General features: G+C 40.0%; 1 protein-coding gene across 2 annotated transcripts in view; it reads left to right on the plus strand.

Annotated features, from left to right (window-relative positions):
- LOC139736622 (protein quaking-A-like) overlaps nucleotides 1–18,057 on the plus strand; it is an 87,728-nt gene that overhangs the window by 11,723 nt on the left and 57,948 nt on the right. The window contains exon 1 of one of the 2 annotated variants that reach the window (XM_071647370.1): nucleotides 15,915–15,952. The exons of the other annotated variant lie outside the window; for it this stretch is intronic. Within the exon in view, the coding sequence (XP_071503471.1) occupies nucleotides 15,925–15,952 (28 nt within the window). The 5' untranslated portion in view covers nucleotides 15,915–15,924. Of the gene's footprint in view, nucleotides 1–15,914; nucleotides 15,953–18,057 lie in introns of those variants that run through there. 2 annotated transcript variants of the gene reach the window in all.

Here is an 18,057-nt window from a genome sequence, read left to right on the forward strand (position 1 = left end):
TGTTCAGCCCGTCTAGTATCTATATTTTTTTAATAATTCTAATTCTTCATAAAATCACGATAAAAAGACTTCATATATTCATTTTATATTTTAGAAGCGTAATATGAAATATTTTGGGGTTTTTTTTAGTCCAAGAAAAAAAAATAGTTTGAATAAAAAAATAATAATAAATAGTCGTTCTTGACTCAAGTCTAATTTCCTGCGCCTTCTTGCAGTTACCCCGCAGTTGCCCATGGATACGATGCATAAATAATCAGCTGTTTACTGAGTCGTACTAGTGTACCACCCTACTGCTCTTGTTCAAATTGAGAGGATTGTTATTTTATCGGCGGCACTTAGTTTTATAACCTCATCCAATAAAAAAGACAAATTCAAACATCAAATGGTGTGACAGTTTTTGTCAGAATTCCCTATCAATTTCAACTTGTTGCCAGGATAGTTTTCAGATTTCACTTGCTTCATTATCGAAGCTGTTTGACATTTGAAAGAACTGCTCCATAAGAAATCACCTTTCATTTGTTATTTATTTTCACAAACAAGTATTTTGGTCACTTGAATATTTCTTATTATTACTTCAATGTCATGATATTCCATGATGGTTATGTATTCTGTCTTTACATGGCAAGATGGGATTTTTTTTTTCCATCCAGGGTCAAAGAAGAAAGTGACAGGAAGGAAACCAAAAGGATAGGGAGGAAATGAAAAGGATACAATGAAACACCTGATCAGCAGGCTCTTTTTTATTACAATGGTGAATGCAGTACATCAGAATTTAAGTACAGTTCTAAATAATTTATCAGTTGAAAAATGAGCAAAGAAAATGGATTTCATCGAGTTCTAAATGAAAACTAAATTAGCATCGCCATTATGATTTAGATCTAGAACCTAGTGCTAGTACTACAGAATAGACCTGATGCAAACTTGTTGTCAAGCTTTTGGTTGAGTTTCTTCAGAGACACGAATTTTGGTAGCACAATACCCGAGTGAATAAGAAAAAGGAAAAAAAAATAAATACACAACTGTAATGCAGGTCTCTAGACCACTCCCGTGCACGAGCGAGCATCAGCCCCCGTTTCTTCAGGGTCACTCTAGCTCTCGTCATTTGCATTGGCCTAGGCTAGGTTACTCGTGTCGTAGTTTTACTCGCCATCATCAATGTCATACATGGTTACACAAAATAAATTACATCTTGCCATCACCTCAACCACAGCAAAACCCTGAATATCACTCCCATCATAGTCACTCTCAGCTCACAAAACATATCAGCAAACGATACAGACATCGCAGACCTAGCTAACTACTAGCTCTAAACATAGTTGTAACTACGCCACGTCAGACATTAGTTGTACACAAAAATGAAACGGAGGTGAAAAACTAGTAATGAATACACGAAGATCATCAACGATGGCATATTACCGTAGAAAAAAATACACAGAACATCTTGCACCCAAAAAAAAATCGAGGTAAAAAACTACGATGAGAAAAACTAGGGTGAAAACACGATGCTTGGAAGACGAACGATGAAGACACTACGGCAAAAATGCTTACACGGAAAACAAACGAGTGGGTACCACACAAGCTACGATGTTATGCGCACATACGTAGATAAGCTACATCGTGTTCAATCAAAAAACTCAACAAACACTAGGACAAAAACTCACCTCTAAATTGTTGCAAACGAGATAATCACTTAGAAAAAATGAACAAAACACTCTCAGAAGTACGATTGTTCTCTGAGAATGAAAGATATAGAATGATACGAAAGCAAAAGAGAGAAAAGAGAGAGAGAAATGGACGGGAAACCTAGAGAAGTTACCCACACTCACTAACGTAAATGGAATTCGACACACACACCCCCGTGCCCGCCCCAGCATAAGCATAGCATAGCAGTACACGTACACACACAAGGAGATATCGTCAAGCACTCTATGAGGAGATCGATATCACGATACCGCGCGTAAGAAATCACTGCAGTTGCTGGGGCAACAAAGATACATGCGCGCTGTAAACATGAATATTGATTAGTTTCTCAGCAGGCTCGAACCCCTGGCAGCTGTTTTGGCCAATAAGAGACATTCTAAAATATGTTTCTTTGCATAAATTATTTTTCTGAGTCCCAGTAAGGATCTCTGTGATTGGCTAAAATTATTCTACAGCTCCTGGCCAAGCCTGAGGTCCTAGGACGCCCTCTTTTGGTCATAAATAATAAAAACCACGTTTTTTGTGGGACGTGACGGGGATGGGTTAATCAAACTTGCTTGCATTGCACAATACATTGAAGCATAACAAAGTCCTGAGCAAAGTATGGTGAATTCTTGCTAGTATAAAAACTATTCATGCAATGGAAATGAATTCCATTCTGTGCTAGGACATGCTGTCATGGTTAATAGAGCCATCGTAGAAGTGATGCAAGAAGGAAAGAGACTGTCTTTGCTTATAAGGGGTGGGGGGGGGGAAAGAAACACCAGCAAGAATCTAAAGGTTTGAGCATCTGTCCCATAATGACTTCTGTCTTTGCTTTCAGTTCCAATAAAAGTCATATTCGTTCAATTTGCAATACAACGTCTCCTTTTGATGTACATAATGTATGTTCATATTTGCATGGTGTTTGTCATGACCAATACATTGGTTTGGGCCTCGTAGATGACAGATACAGCTCCCCCCCCCCCCTCCCTTTCTCCGTAAGCACTGGATGATTGTTTATGACATCAGAAAAGTTATATCTTTCATTTTTTTTTTTTCAAGTTAATCCTGCCCATTCAGATGAGGGTACTGCATTATCGTACTGCGTTATCATTTCCTGGGATATTCAGTGCATTATGATATGATGAACACACTTATTGCAATTTGTATGCGCTACATAAATTTTGTGTTGTTGTTGTTGTTGTTGTTTTTGTTGTTGTTGTTGGCATTGTTGTTGTTGTTGTTGTTGTTGTTGGGGAAACAGGGCAGGTTTCGAGATTTATGTTGTGTTTCAACCTGCCGAAATTCCCTAACCCAATTGCCTGTTGATGATATGACATACTTTATCGGCTTCTGTGGCCTGAATCACTAAACTTGTGACTGTTTATGGACTGGGTCTTGAGATGCCCAAGTTGTATTTAGGTCAAGCAACCCAGTGCATGTAGCACAAAGAGTTGTTTCTGTGTTAAACTTTCCTTTAGGCCAGAGCCTTTTGAAGATTGTACATACATGTACATATAGGTTTATAAATTATGTACAATAGTATGCACATGCCCTGCATTTTAAAAGATGCAGTTGATAGCAAGTACAAAAGTGTATGCTCAGAGAATCAAGACATTTTTCTTATATTAAGTGTTGATCAAATTATGGTGGGGAAACACTGTGCACTTTAGTCTGCTTGTACATGTAATTCATGCCTACAGCTTGAAAAGCACAATGAAGACAACCATATTTGAATCAAAATTATCCGCCTGGCATGTGGAAAACTTTGTAGCTTTTGTTTTTCATGTTTTTCCTCCAAATTATGTGAAACAGTTTATTTTTTTTAAAGCATATGAATAAAAAATTGAAATAATTTTGCATTGTCTATCAAATCAGAGTATGCATATTATCATGCGGTTATGTCCCTCCTTCGTAACACTGCTGCAGCAGTGGAGGTTTTGCTGTCATACTCATAGTAGGCAAGGGTATGGTGTCACAGAAATGTTGTGTGATACTTGGTGTATTATCATATCGCTAGTGCAAACATTTTCTCTTGTACATCCCTTTGGTGGAATGATGTCCCCTTGTCTAGTCATCACTCCTTTCCTGTACGAATTGGCCCCTGACATTTTGGCCCTCGTCTGGACTCTGTTCAGCCCCCATTATTTAATTACCCGCCTAATTGACTTGATGATTCACATTATGCAAATGAGCCCCAAGTCTGTTGCTGGTGATGGTTGTAGGGGGGAAAAAGGCAAACTCCTAATGGTTCACGGGGCTCTATTATCACTCCATTACCACTTAATCACTGCTGTCTTGTTGGCGAGAAAGGCTTGTTAGTGGCACATTATACTGGCACTCCATCAAACACAATACATTCGTTGTACTGAGTTGAGAAAAAAACCAAGGTATACTGTACTGTTTGCTAATCAAATGTTCTTCCTGTATACTAGAGGGTGCTAGACCATTCCTAGTGTACCTTGTACTATTTTCCTTTCATTATGATGCTCTCATACCATTTGGGTATGCCCTGCTATGGCAGTGAATGTACTTTCCAAGTTTCAACATGCATGTTTATACCCTCGGGGAATAATTTTTCTGGTATCGCATTGCAAGTTGCTATGTGATACCAGGAAAATTATTCCCCCGAGTACAGTATGACTGCTGTACGTAATATCATTTGCATAGCAATATCATTACGTACTTGTACAGACTTGTACACCATTTTGTTCAAAATGCTTTTTCCATCGACTAAATTTGCTGTTCAATTTTGAGAAGGAAAATTATTTCCTGACCCTTGAGTGAGGTTCAAGAGTTTAACTGAGTTTAGCTGAATTTCCTTGTAAGAACGAAATCCATGTAAACACTGTGCCTTTGACAGTATGCATGCCCTCTGGTAATGGTGTTTAAATGTGTTTTTAGAGCACAATCTGATGTGTTTGCTGTACCACCATCACTGCTCCTATGTCAGCCCCACTTTTTTTTCTGAGGGCCTTATCTCCCCTTGTTTGATAAAACCGGATCAAGCAAATATACATTGGCAATTATGGAGTGTGGCTGAGGCCCTCTTTGTGTTGTCTGGACACATGGCGGCGTGGCGTGAGGCATACACGAAGGAATGTCCCATCAGTGATTAGCGAGCGGGCAAAGTTCAAGACTGGTGAATAGAGCAAGGCATGGCTGTTGTGAGTTAGCCCCAAGGCTGGCATGCTCCTTTCTACCTGTCGTAGTGACGTCGGTGCACATGATAGAATGAGAAATTAATTGCAATGAGACTGTTGGCTTTGTTTCTGTCATTCTTTTTTGTTATACCCCCGCCAAACGAAGTTTGAAGGGGGTATATAGGAATCAGCGGACGGTCGGGCGGTCGGTCGGGCGGTCGGTCCGTTGCAAATCTTGCATCGCGAACTACTTCCTCAGTTTTCAACCGATTCCCATAAAACTTGGCACAGATGTGTGCCTTGGGTTGTAGATGTGCAAGACGTATTTTTTGACAGTACCCAAAAGTACGTTGCCATGGTAACGGCATATTATGGGCAAAATGGGTACAAATCTTGCGTCGCGAATTCCTCCCACAGTTTTTGATCATTTTATGAAATTAGGTACAGATGTTCATCTGAATATGTTAATGTGCAAGACACATATTTCCGCAGTGGCAAAAAGTGCGTTGCCATGGTAACGGCATGTTATTGGTAAAATATAGGGCAAAATGCTTCATGGCAAAACTGCTTCATCAGTGTTCTTCCAATTCTCATGGAATTCATATTGAATGTTTGTCTTAGGATATAGGTCAGCATGACACATTTCTTGACAGTGACAAAAAGTATGTTGCCATGGTAACAGCTCACATATTATGAGCCAAAATGATGGAAAATTTTGTGTTGCAAACTACTTCCTCAGTTTTTGCCCAATTTCCATGAAACTTGGTACAGATGTGTGCCTTTGGTTGTAGATGTGCAAGACGTATTTTTCGACAGTACCCGAAAGTACGTTGCCATGGTAACGGCATATTAATGGCAGAAGATCAAGGAAAGATCTTGCGGATTTAACTACTTCCTCAGTTTTTTGACCAAAGCTTATGAAATGTTGTTTGGCGGGGGTATAACCAGTCGCTGTAGCGACATTTCTAGTTTTTTACTGCCTTGAGCTGTGACTGTCAATCGTAATGATAGCTTATAGAAACACTGATGGAGGCAAGCAGTCAGATGAGTAATTTTTCGTAATTTTACCAACATGTGATCCCACCCGTTTGCCCAATCTTGCCCATTGTGATGCAGTATGAAATTGCTTTCCCATAGTATGGCTCTTTCGAGAAATTGACTTTGCCAGTCTTCACATTTATAATGTGCGGCACATATTGTATCATCAACTGTAAAAGACTTCACCAATGTGGGACTCTTTTTCTTTCGCACCTGGAGATTTGGTCAGTGTGATTGGCTGTTGATTATGGCATCTCAAGACAACTGAATGAAAACTTGCACTGTGTGTAGTACATAGAGAGATTACGTATCTTTTTATGGTGGGGGGGGGGGCAGAGGCAAGAGGTCTGAGATGCAGAAAATATCGAAGAACACACTGTGCAGCACTTGTTTAGTCTCCTGTCCACTAGAGAACAATCAATGAGCACGCACGCAAATGATCAGATGTCGGCACATGGTACGCCACCTCAGTTTTTCACATCTTGATCAGAAATCTCTGGCCGCAGCTATCCGAGTGATGACGTGCTGTGAGCTCAAACCAGGTTAGCCTCTGAGTAAGTGAGTAAGGGTCTATTTTAGCTGAAATATTTTCAACTTTTCATGGAAAAGTGAGTAGGGCTATTGATCCCTGGGCTGTGTGAACAAGAACTTGAAGGTCTGTTATCTTTCGGTCTCTGTAGTAGCATTCACAGAGACAAAACAGTGGGATAATAATCGGGATCCAAGCACTGAGATATTTTGCGCCCATTCAGACCCAAGGATCGACATACAGCGTATCCTGCTAAATGCCAGTTGCACTAACTTGTCATAATGTATGTTGTGAATGACTGGACAAAATGAAAATCTTACGATTTTCTGCACCAGTGTTTATACACATGCCACAGTGTGAATCATTGTGCTGTTTCTCTTAGAGAAGCATCTCTTAGAGAAGCATCTTCCATTGATGGTTTCAAAAAGAATCTCAAGACCTATATTTTCAATTTAAATTAACAATATTGTATACCTGTATGTATAGTATGTGTATGTATATAGGCCTATTGTTTGTTGGTTTATTGTCTTATTATTTTCTGTGATACTGTTGTAATGTGACACAATATGTACTCTGTTCTATAGCACCTTGAGTATATTTTTAGGTAGAAATGAGCGCTTTATAAGAGTCTAACTATTATTGTTATATTCTCAAATTGTCGGTATAATTCAGAAACGATTTGAGATTTCCTTTGATTTGGATCATCATGTCGATTGTTCCACTGTAGTTTATGGGCAATAATCACGAAATTTGGATCACAATGCAAATCTCAAGATTTGTATCCCATAAATTTGCATCAGTTTGAATCCCATTTTTGTTCGGGTCTGTCATTTGTAGAACGTCAAGGCATAACTCTTTCCAACCCTTTTTCTCTAGATGTATGACTTTTTGTATGCTGAATGTGCTGTGTAGTTGTAAGCCAGAGTGTCAAGACTTAGGATATGGAGGCAGCATCCATTTGCCAGTTTTGACATGAATTCAAATTAACAAGTTCTAAAATTTTACATCCCGCGACTCTAAAATCTCTGGACTGCCAACCCCAAGAAATCACAGGGGCATGTTGTGATTTCCCTGGGAGGTAATAAGGCAGCTCTCTTGCAAAAATCAATGTTTCGGGAGACTGAGCTGGCATCGTCTCCGTCCGAGCGCCAAATATCGCATGACATCAGCGTCGGATCGATGCGCCTTGGGCCGGTCATTCCATCCCGATCGTCCCCCGCTTTGTTTGGATAAGCTTCTGCGTCCTCAAACTTGTGTGACCGTCAGACGAGCGCAGTCATTTCAGAAAGCTCCCAGTCCCTCTCCACAATTGGCGATTAGTCCCAGAATGTGAATCCTGAGCGACATTTTGTCGCAGGCAAGTACGTAGGATATTTGTGATTTGATACATCTATCGGAGTTACCAAATCAGGCTGTGATCTGAAGGGCCACCACTCTCTTCAAAATAATTGCTCTGTCTGATGTGTAGGCCTATACTTTATTAGTTTCTAAATCATGTTCTAAGTCATACATATTATACAACATAACATAACATGCACAATCTGTTCAAAACAAACAAAATAAAACTTTACTGTAAAAGGAGCGTCTAAAAGTATTGTTTTGACTTGTCCGATTAATTATTGAAGCAGTAAAGGGTTTCCTACGTTTAATCTGCAAGTTTCAATCTATTTTATCTATCCCACTCCAGAATGATAAAGGTTACTTCTCAAAGGATGGTATGTGAGTTGTATCACCCTTGAGGATTTGCACTGTGTCTCAGTCAGTCTCCAAACTGTCAGTCTCTAAACTAGGAATAATATAAAGGAATTTAGCGTACAGATCTACATAAAATTTAGTGTTTAGCAACTTTTGGCTTTTGCACATTGGTTGAGCAAATATATCAAGCCAGCCATAAATACCAACAGGAGTAGAAAAGAATGCTACTAATACTACCAAAACTACCTAACGAAAGAAGTAGGTATCAACAATCATCGGATAGCGATTATCAAGCATAGTTTACTGTTTTTATGTCCGTGAAGTCGGCCGACACTGTGACTGGAGGCAGTGACCAAGTTTGTGTGAGTGAGAAAGTGCAATAGGCAAGTTTGTGCTGGCTTGCTTTTGGGACGAGTTACAACTACCAAGACCATTATTTTTTTCCCCCATGCCATATTTGGGCATATGGGTTGGGGTTGCTCAGGGGTCACTACTGTGCCTGTCACTGGCTTACAGCACCTTGCAAGGGGGGGGGGGGGGGGGGGAGGGGGAGAGATCAAGTAAAAACCAGGAGTAAATTATCCCCCTTAATGCACTGTAGCATGTGCTCGCTCTCAGTACAACATGTATGTGAATCGAGAGCAGGTACAGTCGCAGGGGTTTTATGATTCATGCAATACCCAGTGTGTGATGTCATCATTTTCTATTTAAAAAAAGCATACATATTTCAAGTATTTACCTTAGGCTTTATCATGTACTGGTACATTCCCTTCTAATAGTAGGTTGATACCACACTTTACAGTAATTTTAGAAGCAGTTGATTTTCCACAACCATACAGATGTAGAAAGTGAAAGGTGGAATAAAGTACTGTAGGCCTAAGTAGCAAGTTATCTTTATTGTGAATGGATGTTTTTTTCTTTTTTTGTGGAGAGCGGTTAGTTGCTGTACTAGATATTTCTAAGGAAGTATAAAACACAAAGATACATCTTATTTTCAGTTTTACTTTGTCAGTATTTTCAAGGCCACAGATAGGACATTCTACAGCTCTGCGCTAGTTTCACAGAAATTACTTCTGAAATGCAATAAACGATGCAAGTGTACAGAGGGCAAAGTTATCAATGGAGATTGTGGGGTTCGGTTTGCAGAGTGCTTTTTTGTGGGTGTTTGTTGAGACTGCGTGCCACAAATCTGATTTTCCCAGTGCGCATTGTACTTTGTAGAACCACTCCAGCAGGCTAGTACATTAATGTCATTCACACAGAGAAAATAGCAGAATGTCGATCGCGATCCAAATAGCTTTTGCTCCCATTCATATGGACAGAAATATCCTACAAATTTGCCGATTGCGATAATTTGTCAACCAAACTTCGCACGCCTGAAATCCACTAATATGGTGACCCTTACCCATGGGATACAAATCTCGAGATTATTTACTTTAAGCACACAGACACTCATTGCAGTCCAAATTCCCAAACTTTTTCTCAAACAATCGCGATGATTCCAAAATAATCACAAGATTTCTTTGGATTTGGATTGCGATGCTTGCTGATCGCCCTATTTAGGGAGATTTTCATGTCCACACTACCAAAAATCTTAGATCATGGATCGCAATGCAAATCATGAGATTTGTATCCTGCTAATTCGCATCAGTATGAATGCTGCCATTGGAACCAAGCTGGACCCAAATGTACACTGCACTTGCTCACCTCTGGTATAGGTTACCCGTGTAGAAAGATCATAAAAGAAGAGACCAGACCATTAAGAATATGCAGTGCTGTACTTTCCAGCTAGCAGACATTTGACATTCCCAACCCAAGTACCTCCACTGAGGGTCTGCGGAGGCCGTAATGGCTGCGGGGACTAATTACGCCCGTAAAGGCGAAATTAATGAGCCAGAACAAAGAGCGCACACGTGGAGGTGAAAAGCCTGCGTTGACCGAGCCCGTGCAGAATCGGGGGAGAATTCATTATAAACAAAAGATGCCGTAAGGTCTGCGCCGTAATTGGCCTAATTCAGCGCAGGTCTATGAGTCGACCTACATTAAAACGTACGCTGCTGGACGGTGCCAGCTGGATTTTTCATGAAGGGAATTACAATTTTCTTGAAGAGAGAGTTACATCAGGCTGTCGAATGTAGAACAAATTTTACAGCAATTTAACGACAAGGAAAGCTTGGCAGGAGAACAAAATCAAGGTAAACAGCAACCACAGACAGTACAGTATTAGACATGACTATTAAAAGTAATTTCATGGTAGCCATAATCTTATATATCCAGTATTTTGGAGACTTGGAAAGCAGCACGAAAGGAGAAGAAGTCAGCGAGAGGAGGGACAAGAGATGGAGAGATGGCGCAAACAGTCTCCCCATAGTTCTGTATGAAGACTTGAAAGTCTTAAAGGGTGTGTACAGTTCTGGTCGAGGTGTAGATTTATCTTTTAACATTTTGCGAGATATTCAGAAACCACTCTATCAGATGTCAAAGAGCATGCAGTTGTAAGGGGTATCAAAAGTTTATTCAATGAAAATCGGTTTTGAAATGGCTGAGATATCCAAAAACAACGTGAAACAAAGAGATCGTAATAAAGTTGGGGCATGTCGCCTTTTATTATTAGCACTTTTTTGGATATCTCAGCTATTTGAAAACCAATTTTCATCAGATAAACGTTGAATCCTTCTTAAATTACATGCTCTTTCATATTTCATCAGAGGTTTTTCATTATCTCACTTAGGAATGTTCAAAACATGAATCCCCTACCCCCACCCCCAACACACCCCCAACACAACCCAGCACACCCCAACACAACCCAGCAAAGTAATTATTCTATTAAAGATGTAAGCAAAGTCCTCCTTCAAGTTCTAGTGTGTAAACCATCACCTGTGATATGTTACTGTTTTGGTAACCATCAACACAGGCAGTCAGTAGTACATCATGTATAAGAGCAGATGATGCGTATTGGTCTCACATTACTCAAAGCTAGTAATACCCCTTTCATAAACTCAATTATGCGGATAATATCCGCATGATATGGTCGTAAAATCGGAGTGGGGCAAGAATTATCCGCTTTTTTTCGACGCGACCAGATTTGGAGTTTGTGAACGCAAATCCAAAGTTATGCGGATAATTGCCAGGGTGCGGTCACAAGGTCACCTGTCTTTCCCCGCAGGAGGGACGTGTGCAGTCACCATGACGATTATCCGCCTTTTTCAGGATGGGCGCTCGTAAAAAAAAAAGTGCGGATAATTTTCAGAGTTTGTGAATGCATTTTTTATTGAAATGTCCACATAATTCTTAGGCGGATAATTGGAGGATGAGTTTATGAAAAGGGTATATGAAGAAACAAACCAACAAACAAGAGACCCCCTTCGAGAACAACAAAACCTGGGGTACAAGGAGATACACCCTTACATAATCATCCCAGTTTTAGATTTATGCCATCTACATGTACAGGGTGTCAATTATGTGGTTCACATCTAGCGACATATCAAATATTGAAAAAAGTGTGCTTTTGTCTACATATTTGACTACTCCACACTGAGGAAATGGAGTAGAGACGACAGAAGTAGAATGGTAGGAGGATTGAGTGGGGGGGGGGGGGGGTGGCTGGGAGGGAGAGATGGGTGAAAAAGGGCAAAGAAAGCTGCTGATGAGCACAAAATGGGGGAAATGAATTTTTTGAGCTCGCTAAAGAACTAGCAATGAAATCGATTCCTAGGGGATATTTTTGCAATTATGTCTAGGGCAGTAATTGTAGCCTGCAGTGAAGTAGACCCTAGAACATGTGGAAAGTTTTGTGTAGACGACCACAATTCACCAAAATACTTAACCGTCCATTTAAAGTCTATTTCTCTTTAGCTGTGATATTCTATCTTGTTGTATGTGCTTATGTGCACATACATGATTGTAGTTGTGTTTCCTTTCATATGTTCATTATTGAGAATGTGTTGGGTTTCAGCGTACATTTCCGTTTGTCCCTATATTGGGCTTTTCTGTGTTTTCATTTTCATTTCCTGCCCACTGATCATTTGTAGCGATCTCGCCCACAGTGTGATATTGATAATATTGATCTTTACTGTGATGACATCTCTCACAAAATAGATCCTCCATCTCTCTCACTTTCAATCTCTCTCTCCCTCTCTCCCCTCTCTCTGTCTGTCTCTCTATGTTTCTTTCTATGTTTCTTTCTATCTTCTTTCCATCTCTCACTCCTCCAGGTCCTTCCTTTCTGTCTTCTACTCAGTGATAATTTGCTTCTTGATATAGTACATACACAGGCTTGTTAATATATATTTTTTTCTTGGTTCATGCGGTCATCTCCTTGTCTGTAGTCTCTTTCCCAATGCTTTTGCTTGTAGCCATTCTGCAGGCTCGTATGCTCCTCCACCACTCCTTACCCCCCCCCCCCCCCCCCCCCCCATCCATCTCAGTTCTGCTCTTGGTACAATTTCTTCCCTTCTTCTCCCATCACAGTAGTGTTGAATCAGAGTCTGAGCAATTTCATTGTGCTGCCAAGCGTAACTCGTTTATGACTCGCGGATGGAAGGAAAGGTGCTCATAAAAATATGCAGAAAATACACATCCCCCCCCCCCCCCCATCAATCCTGACAGGGATTGATGATTAACGTCAGACTTTTCTCAAGAATTTCTTGGCTCTGCCATTTTTGTCCAGAGTGGCTTTTTTCATGCCTTTGCTCCCCAAATATGTGTAGATACAAGTTGTGCTCTAATTTCCAAGTTATGCAGTCTAAGCCATCAACTCTTGTGTATATAAATTTTGTGTTTGTGTGTGTGTGTGTGTTCACCATGACAAGATATGACCAAAATTTTACCAGTTAAGTAAATAGGAGGCTACACATCATATTTGGGAGTATAACATATCATCAAGACATAAAAACATGGGGAAAGGAGAAAGTCATTGGATTAGATGAACAAAATATTCAGTAATCTGTCCAGTGTATGGTATGTAGTATTTTTTTCACAGAACATGAAATTAAGATTTTGACATTGGATAGCTTTTGTACATGAGAAGTATAATGTGTTAGAAACCTTTTATAGGAGTAGTGCAATGTGTTGGAAACCTTTCATTACTCACAGAGAAGCTCCATTTTGCATTCTGTCATTTGATATTCACATCATGGCTCAGCAGCATGATGATGATTATTATTTTTTTTTCTCTTTGAGTGTGTGTGTGTGTGTGTGCTTCTTTTCCTCAATATCGAGTGACAAAATCTCTGTTGCTGTATGTCTACTTGGCAGTTTGTGTTACAGTTGTTGAAATCCAAGCTTAGCTACGGCACTGTAGAGGAGTAACTTTATGCTCTTTAATGAATTTGAGTCGCATCAAATTTGCTGCACTGGTTGGTTTCTCACCAGATACTAACACCTGATTCCTCAAATGTCTAGTTTACATAGCCAAGACTACATTGTATGGTAACCATCCAGCCACCAACAGTCTTTTCTTGAAGCATCCCCCCTGTCCCCCCGCCCCCCCCCCCTCCATGAGATCATACCACTCCTTGTACAAACTGACATCAAAAGCTTCAAAGGCATTATTTACCATTTGCAGATGAAACAAAAACCCAGCTTTAGTGCTTCAAAATAGTTCTGGAATGTGAGTTAGGGATAGAAACAACCAAAATGTAAAAATTTTAACTGGTATTTATAATCAATGTTAAGTATTATTAGAGATACAGAATGTGAACAATAGTTATAATAAAATTGTTTCTAGACTAAACCATCTACAGTTATGGTTTATAGAGAGAAATAGTGATATCTCCATGTATTTTAGGCTTTATTTCTGTATGGTAGGATGTTTTGTGATACAACTGACCTACACATATGGATCTAATGAGATAACTCAACCATTTTAAAATCACTACTCCCAGTGGTAAACAGTACCTTTAAATCCAATCAAACAAAATGGTAGAGGTTTCTTTGAAATCAGACACATAACTATATAGGCCCTAATAGTGAAAAGATTTTTAAAAAAAGCAGAGGATACTATGACATCACAATGACATAATCTCACCATGTTGTGACAATATGAAATTAAAGATTCCACAACTTGTTCTCACTGGCTGTGATTTTCATGAAACACTCGCCATTTTATTGTTTCATTTTTTGTCTTCCCTTTTCTCTAAAATTCAATATGGCTGCTGTAGAGTGAAGTTTTACTTTGAGATGGTTATATTGCAGTTTCTCTTGACATGCTCATCAGCAACTGATGTGGACCGGGTTGAATTGGCTGGAAACTTTGCTCATTTGCGGCGCTTAATGGAGAGCTCAGCTGCACCGTGTGATGGAACCTGTAATATCAAAGGTGATTCGCACAGGAGGGAAAGCACTTGTTCGCTAATGTTGCGAAAGACTATTTTAAATAGCCGTGCCTGCACCATGAGGCTGCATAAAGGCAACCTGCCATATTCAAGTAACCCCCGACTTTAGCAACCAACCATTGACATGACAAGCCCCCCCCCCCCCCCCCCCCATTGAAACCATTGTCAACAGACTCTGATTTTCATACCAGTAGAAAAAACAACAAACAAACAGGGTGTCAATATAACCAAAGAAAGTGCAACATGACTCTATAGAAGCTTTGTTATTTTTGGCTATAAGATATATAGAGACTCCATGAAGTATCAGTTGACTGTAAAGATAGAGTGAATTGGACATTTTTATCTCCCTAAAGCAAGCTTGGGCAGTAAGTTTGTGAAGAAGATGTGTCTTTGCAATAGCTGATTAATAGGTCAAAGAAAAAAAAAAAGAGAGAGAAGGAGGATTAACAATGATTGAAAGGCTGCGAGACTCGCATAGATTGATAACCCTGCGAGATATCAGAAATCAATCTTGACTGCTGGTCGAGATGGCAGAGATGCCACAGAATTTAATTATAAAGGAAACTAGGCAGTATCAAAGTGGCCCTGTCCTTGGCTTGTATAGTTCTCTGTTTTGCAGAGAAGGGAAAAGCGCTGACTTCTGACAATTCTGATGTATTGTTATATCCCATTTATGCAAAGAACGCAAGTCGTAACCATCATCAAATCACATGCTGAGAACGATGCCCTCTAGGGCCCATTGGCCATACATCATTTTGCAAAGATTTCAGCACGACTGACGATGCCATGTTATGCAGCTCGGATTCCCATTGTCGTGATGAAATTGGTGCTCGACAGTTCAAATCTGTGATGCAGATGTGTCAATTTCTTTGTGGGGAAAGTAGCCACTCGCTTTCTTGTATGGCTTGCACCCCAGTTTGCTAATTTCCATTTGTACAGAAAATGGAAGAAGGGGGAAAGAGGTTACATCCAGTTTTGCATTGCATTTCTCAAACTTTGTCAATGTTGGTACGTTTGTTTGTATTGTAGGTATTTACGTCCTTCCTAAATTCATTTTGTATTGTTGTAATGTCACTTCATAGCTTTTATTTAGTGCAAGTATTCAGTCTGTATGCTTTGTTTAATAAATGAACATCATAACACAAATTTTTGTTTTCTTATTTGGGTTATGCGATTCCGCCTCTCTTTTTGCATCTCAACCTACCCCTAAGAGTGCTGGAGGCATCAGCTCGACCTTTGACCTGAATAGACTGGTGGATGTTACTATGAAATGGCTCACTCCAACTGAACAGAACTTTCTCGTTCTCTTCACTCTTTCTTTGCCTTCGCACAAATTTGTTCGGATGGAATCTTTCTGCGGCGGCGACAGTGTGCAACCTTGTTTGCCGTTCTGCCTCTGTCGAGTCATTCGCGCATTTGCTGGTTGTATCCTTGAATGGTGTGATTATTGTTTTGCGCTGCTTAAATCGCCATCTGCCGATGAGGATCCAGTCTGCGCGAGATGCGGCGGCACGCCAAGGAGATGATTGGTTCGTGAATATTGCATCAACGTGCGATGTTGTTCGTATCTTGTGGATGAGACCCTATGCTGTTGCTTCAAGTAAGAAAAAAAGCAGCAGCAACAAAACAAAATGGCAAAACTTGTGCAAATGCCATTTGCCCTTCTTTCAGTCGCTCTCCTAATTAACCCACAGAGCAATGTCAGATTGCAAAAGAATGCCGTCCCAGTTTGTCGTGTCTCGTTTGTCACATTGGAATTTGCTTCTGCCTGAACCGTCCTTCACGTTAAAGACTCTAATTAGTGGTGTGAGAGTGCGGCAAGGTCGGTGTAAATGATGAGCTCACCAATGGTCAGCCCCATGCATCTCAATGCTACGTGGGGTGGGTGCCCCGGTGGAATTTTGCCCGAGCTGACGCAAGTTACTTTCTGGTCATCCGCAGAAATTATACTGCCAGTTTGAACCGGCATTCATGTAGAAGCGGGATTATTACTCTTCAATTAAAGCAAAGGATGAGCATGCTGTGGGGGGAAGAGAGAGAGGGTAAGCTAGAGAGTCGAGGTCACTTCCACAGATTAAAAAACATACATGACTGTGAAATTCCAGTCCCTTCTTGATGGCCAATACTGCTGCATTTTGTCTTTGCTCATGGCTCTTGCATTTTGTTTGTGCTTGTGTGTCTTTTTGTTTGGGGACATTTTGTTCGCAAGTGTTGACTGTCTGTGGATATCTTGTGCTGTGTGCGCATTGAATGATAGTGGAAAATGCAATTACATAGTCACTTCTCTTGCTGCATTTGATGTTTTTTGCTCATGTTTAGGTGAAAGGAGAAAAAAAGGGGGGGGGGCGAAGAATAGGGAGATTGTAATGGTGGAAGAAATAGGATGGCGTTGCCAAAGCAACGAGGGAAAAGTAATGGCCCAATGGGTCAGCTGGGACTGGAAGATCTTTGGGAAGCACCATGAAAAATTAATTCAGTGTCGGGATTGTAGCGAAGGAAGTAAAGAAAGCTTGGTACTCAGGGGGTGCATTCCACTGTTTTCTCTCTTCTCCAGGTTGTGGGATTTCCTCATGATTTATTTCAGATTTGGATAGGAAATCTGAGATTACTAGGGGCAGTGAAGGGGGGGGGGGGGTATGCAAGAAATAAAGAAGTAATAGGAAGGAAGCAAAGAGGTAGGAAGAACCAATGATAAACTTGTCAAGAATTTGTGTGTAAGAATTGTGAAATATTGGCAAATTTCACATCAAATCAGAAAGAGAAAAGAGTGCAACCAAAAGAAACTAATTAAAAATATATTTCTTATCAGTGAACATTGATAATATTTCATCCATGTTTTAGAGACTGGTTGTAGTGTGCATTGTATAACACAAAAGTAAGTTCTTTGATTGTTTAGGGGTCGGTATTTAATCACATCTTGAAAAAAAAAATCTCTAGAAAAAAAATGGATGTCTACCCTTTGCAATCAGCCTGCAGCAACTGACACAAAGGACTTGTGATAGACTGAATCACAGGCTCAAGAAATGTACTTAGAAATCTGTCAGTCTGTGTAAATGAGCCATGCTGCAGAGGTTGACAGTGTTACATCTTTCAAATGCTGTCATGCCAAAACTTGTAAACTCATTCTCCGCCAGAGAAAATGACACCTGGGTTGCATGCAGGCTTTATGTAACATGCTACGCCATCTGCTTTTTACTTGGCAAGCGTGCTGGATGAATCAAATATGAATTTCCCTAACAGTTTAAAGAAGGGATAAGAAGACTTCAGATAATACAATTGAGTTTGACTTTCATGATAACCTTGACGTGAGTATTTTTTTTTTTTATGACTGATCAAAACATTCATTGGAAGTCTTGATGAGAGTGGGAGATGTAAGATTAATGTTTTCAGTATGAAAGAAACTTTATTAAACCCTTAAATGTGAAAAGATTAGTGTAAATATTAGCATGAATAGAATGAATAGATCTGATATAGAGACTGAAATTGGACAACTTTCATTTCATGTACCTTGGTATCAAAAACCTTGTTAGGCTATGGGCATAGGTGTGGAGAGAAAATATTCTGACTAAATATGGCTATTTGTATGCATATGTGGGAATTCACACAAACACAAAAAGTTGATTACATTAACAAA

The sequence above is a fragment of the Diadema antillarum genome, unplaced genomic scaffold, assembly GCF_040938485.1.
Source record: "Diadema antillarum isolate AM-2024a unplaced genomic scaffold, OU_Dant_1.0 seq00000658_RagTag, whole genome shotgun sequence".
Classification (NCBI taxonomy): Eukaryota; Metazoa; Echinodermata; class Echinoidea; order Diadematoida; family Diadematidae; genus Diadema; species Diadema antillarum.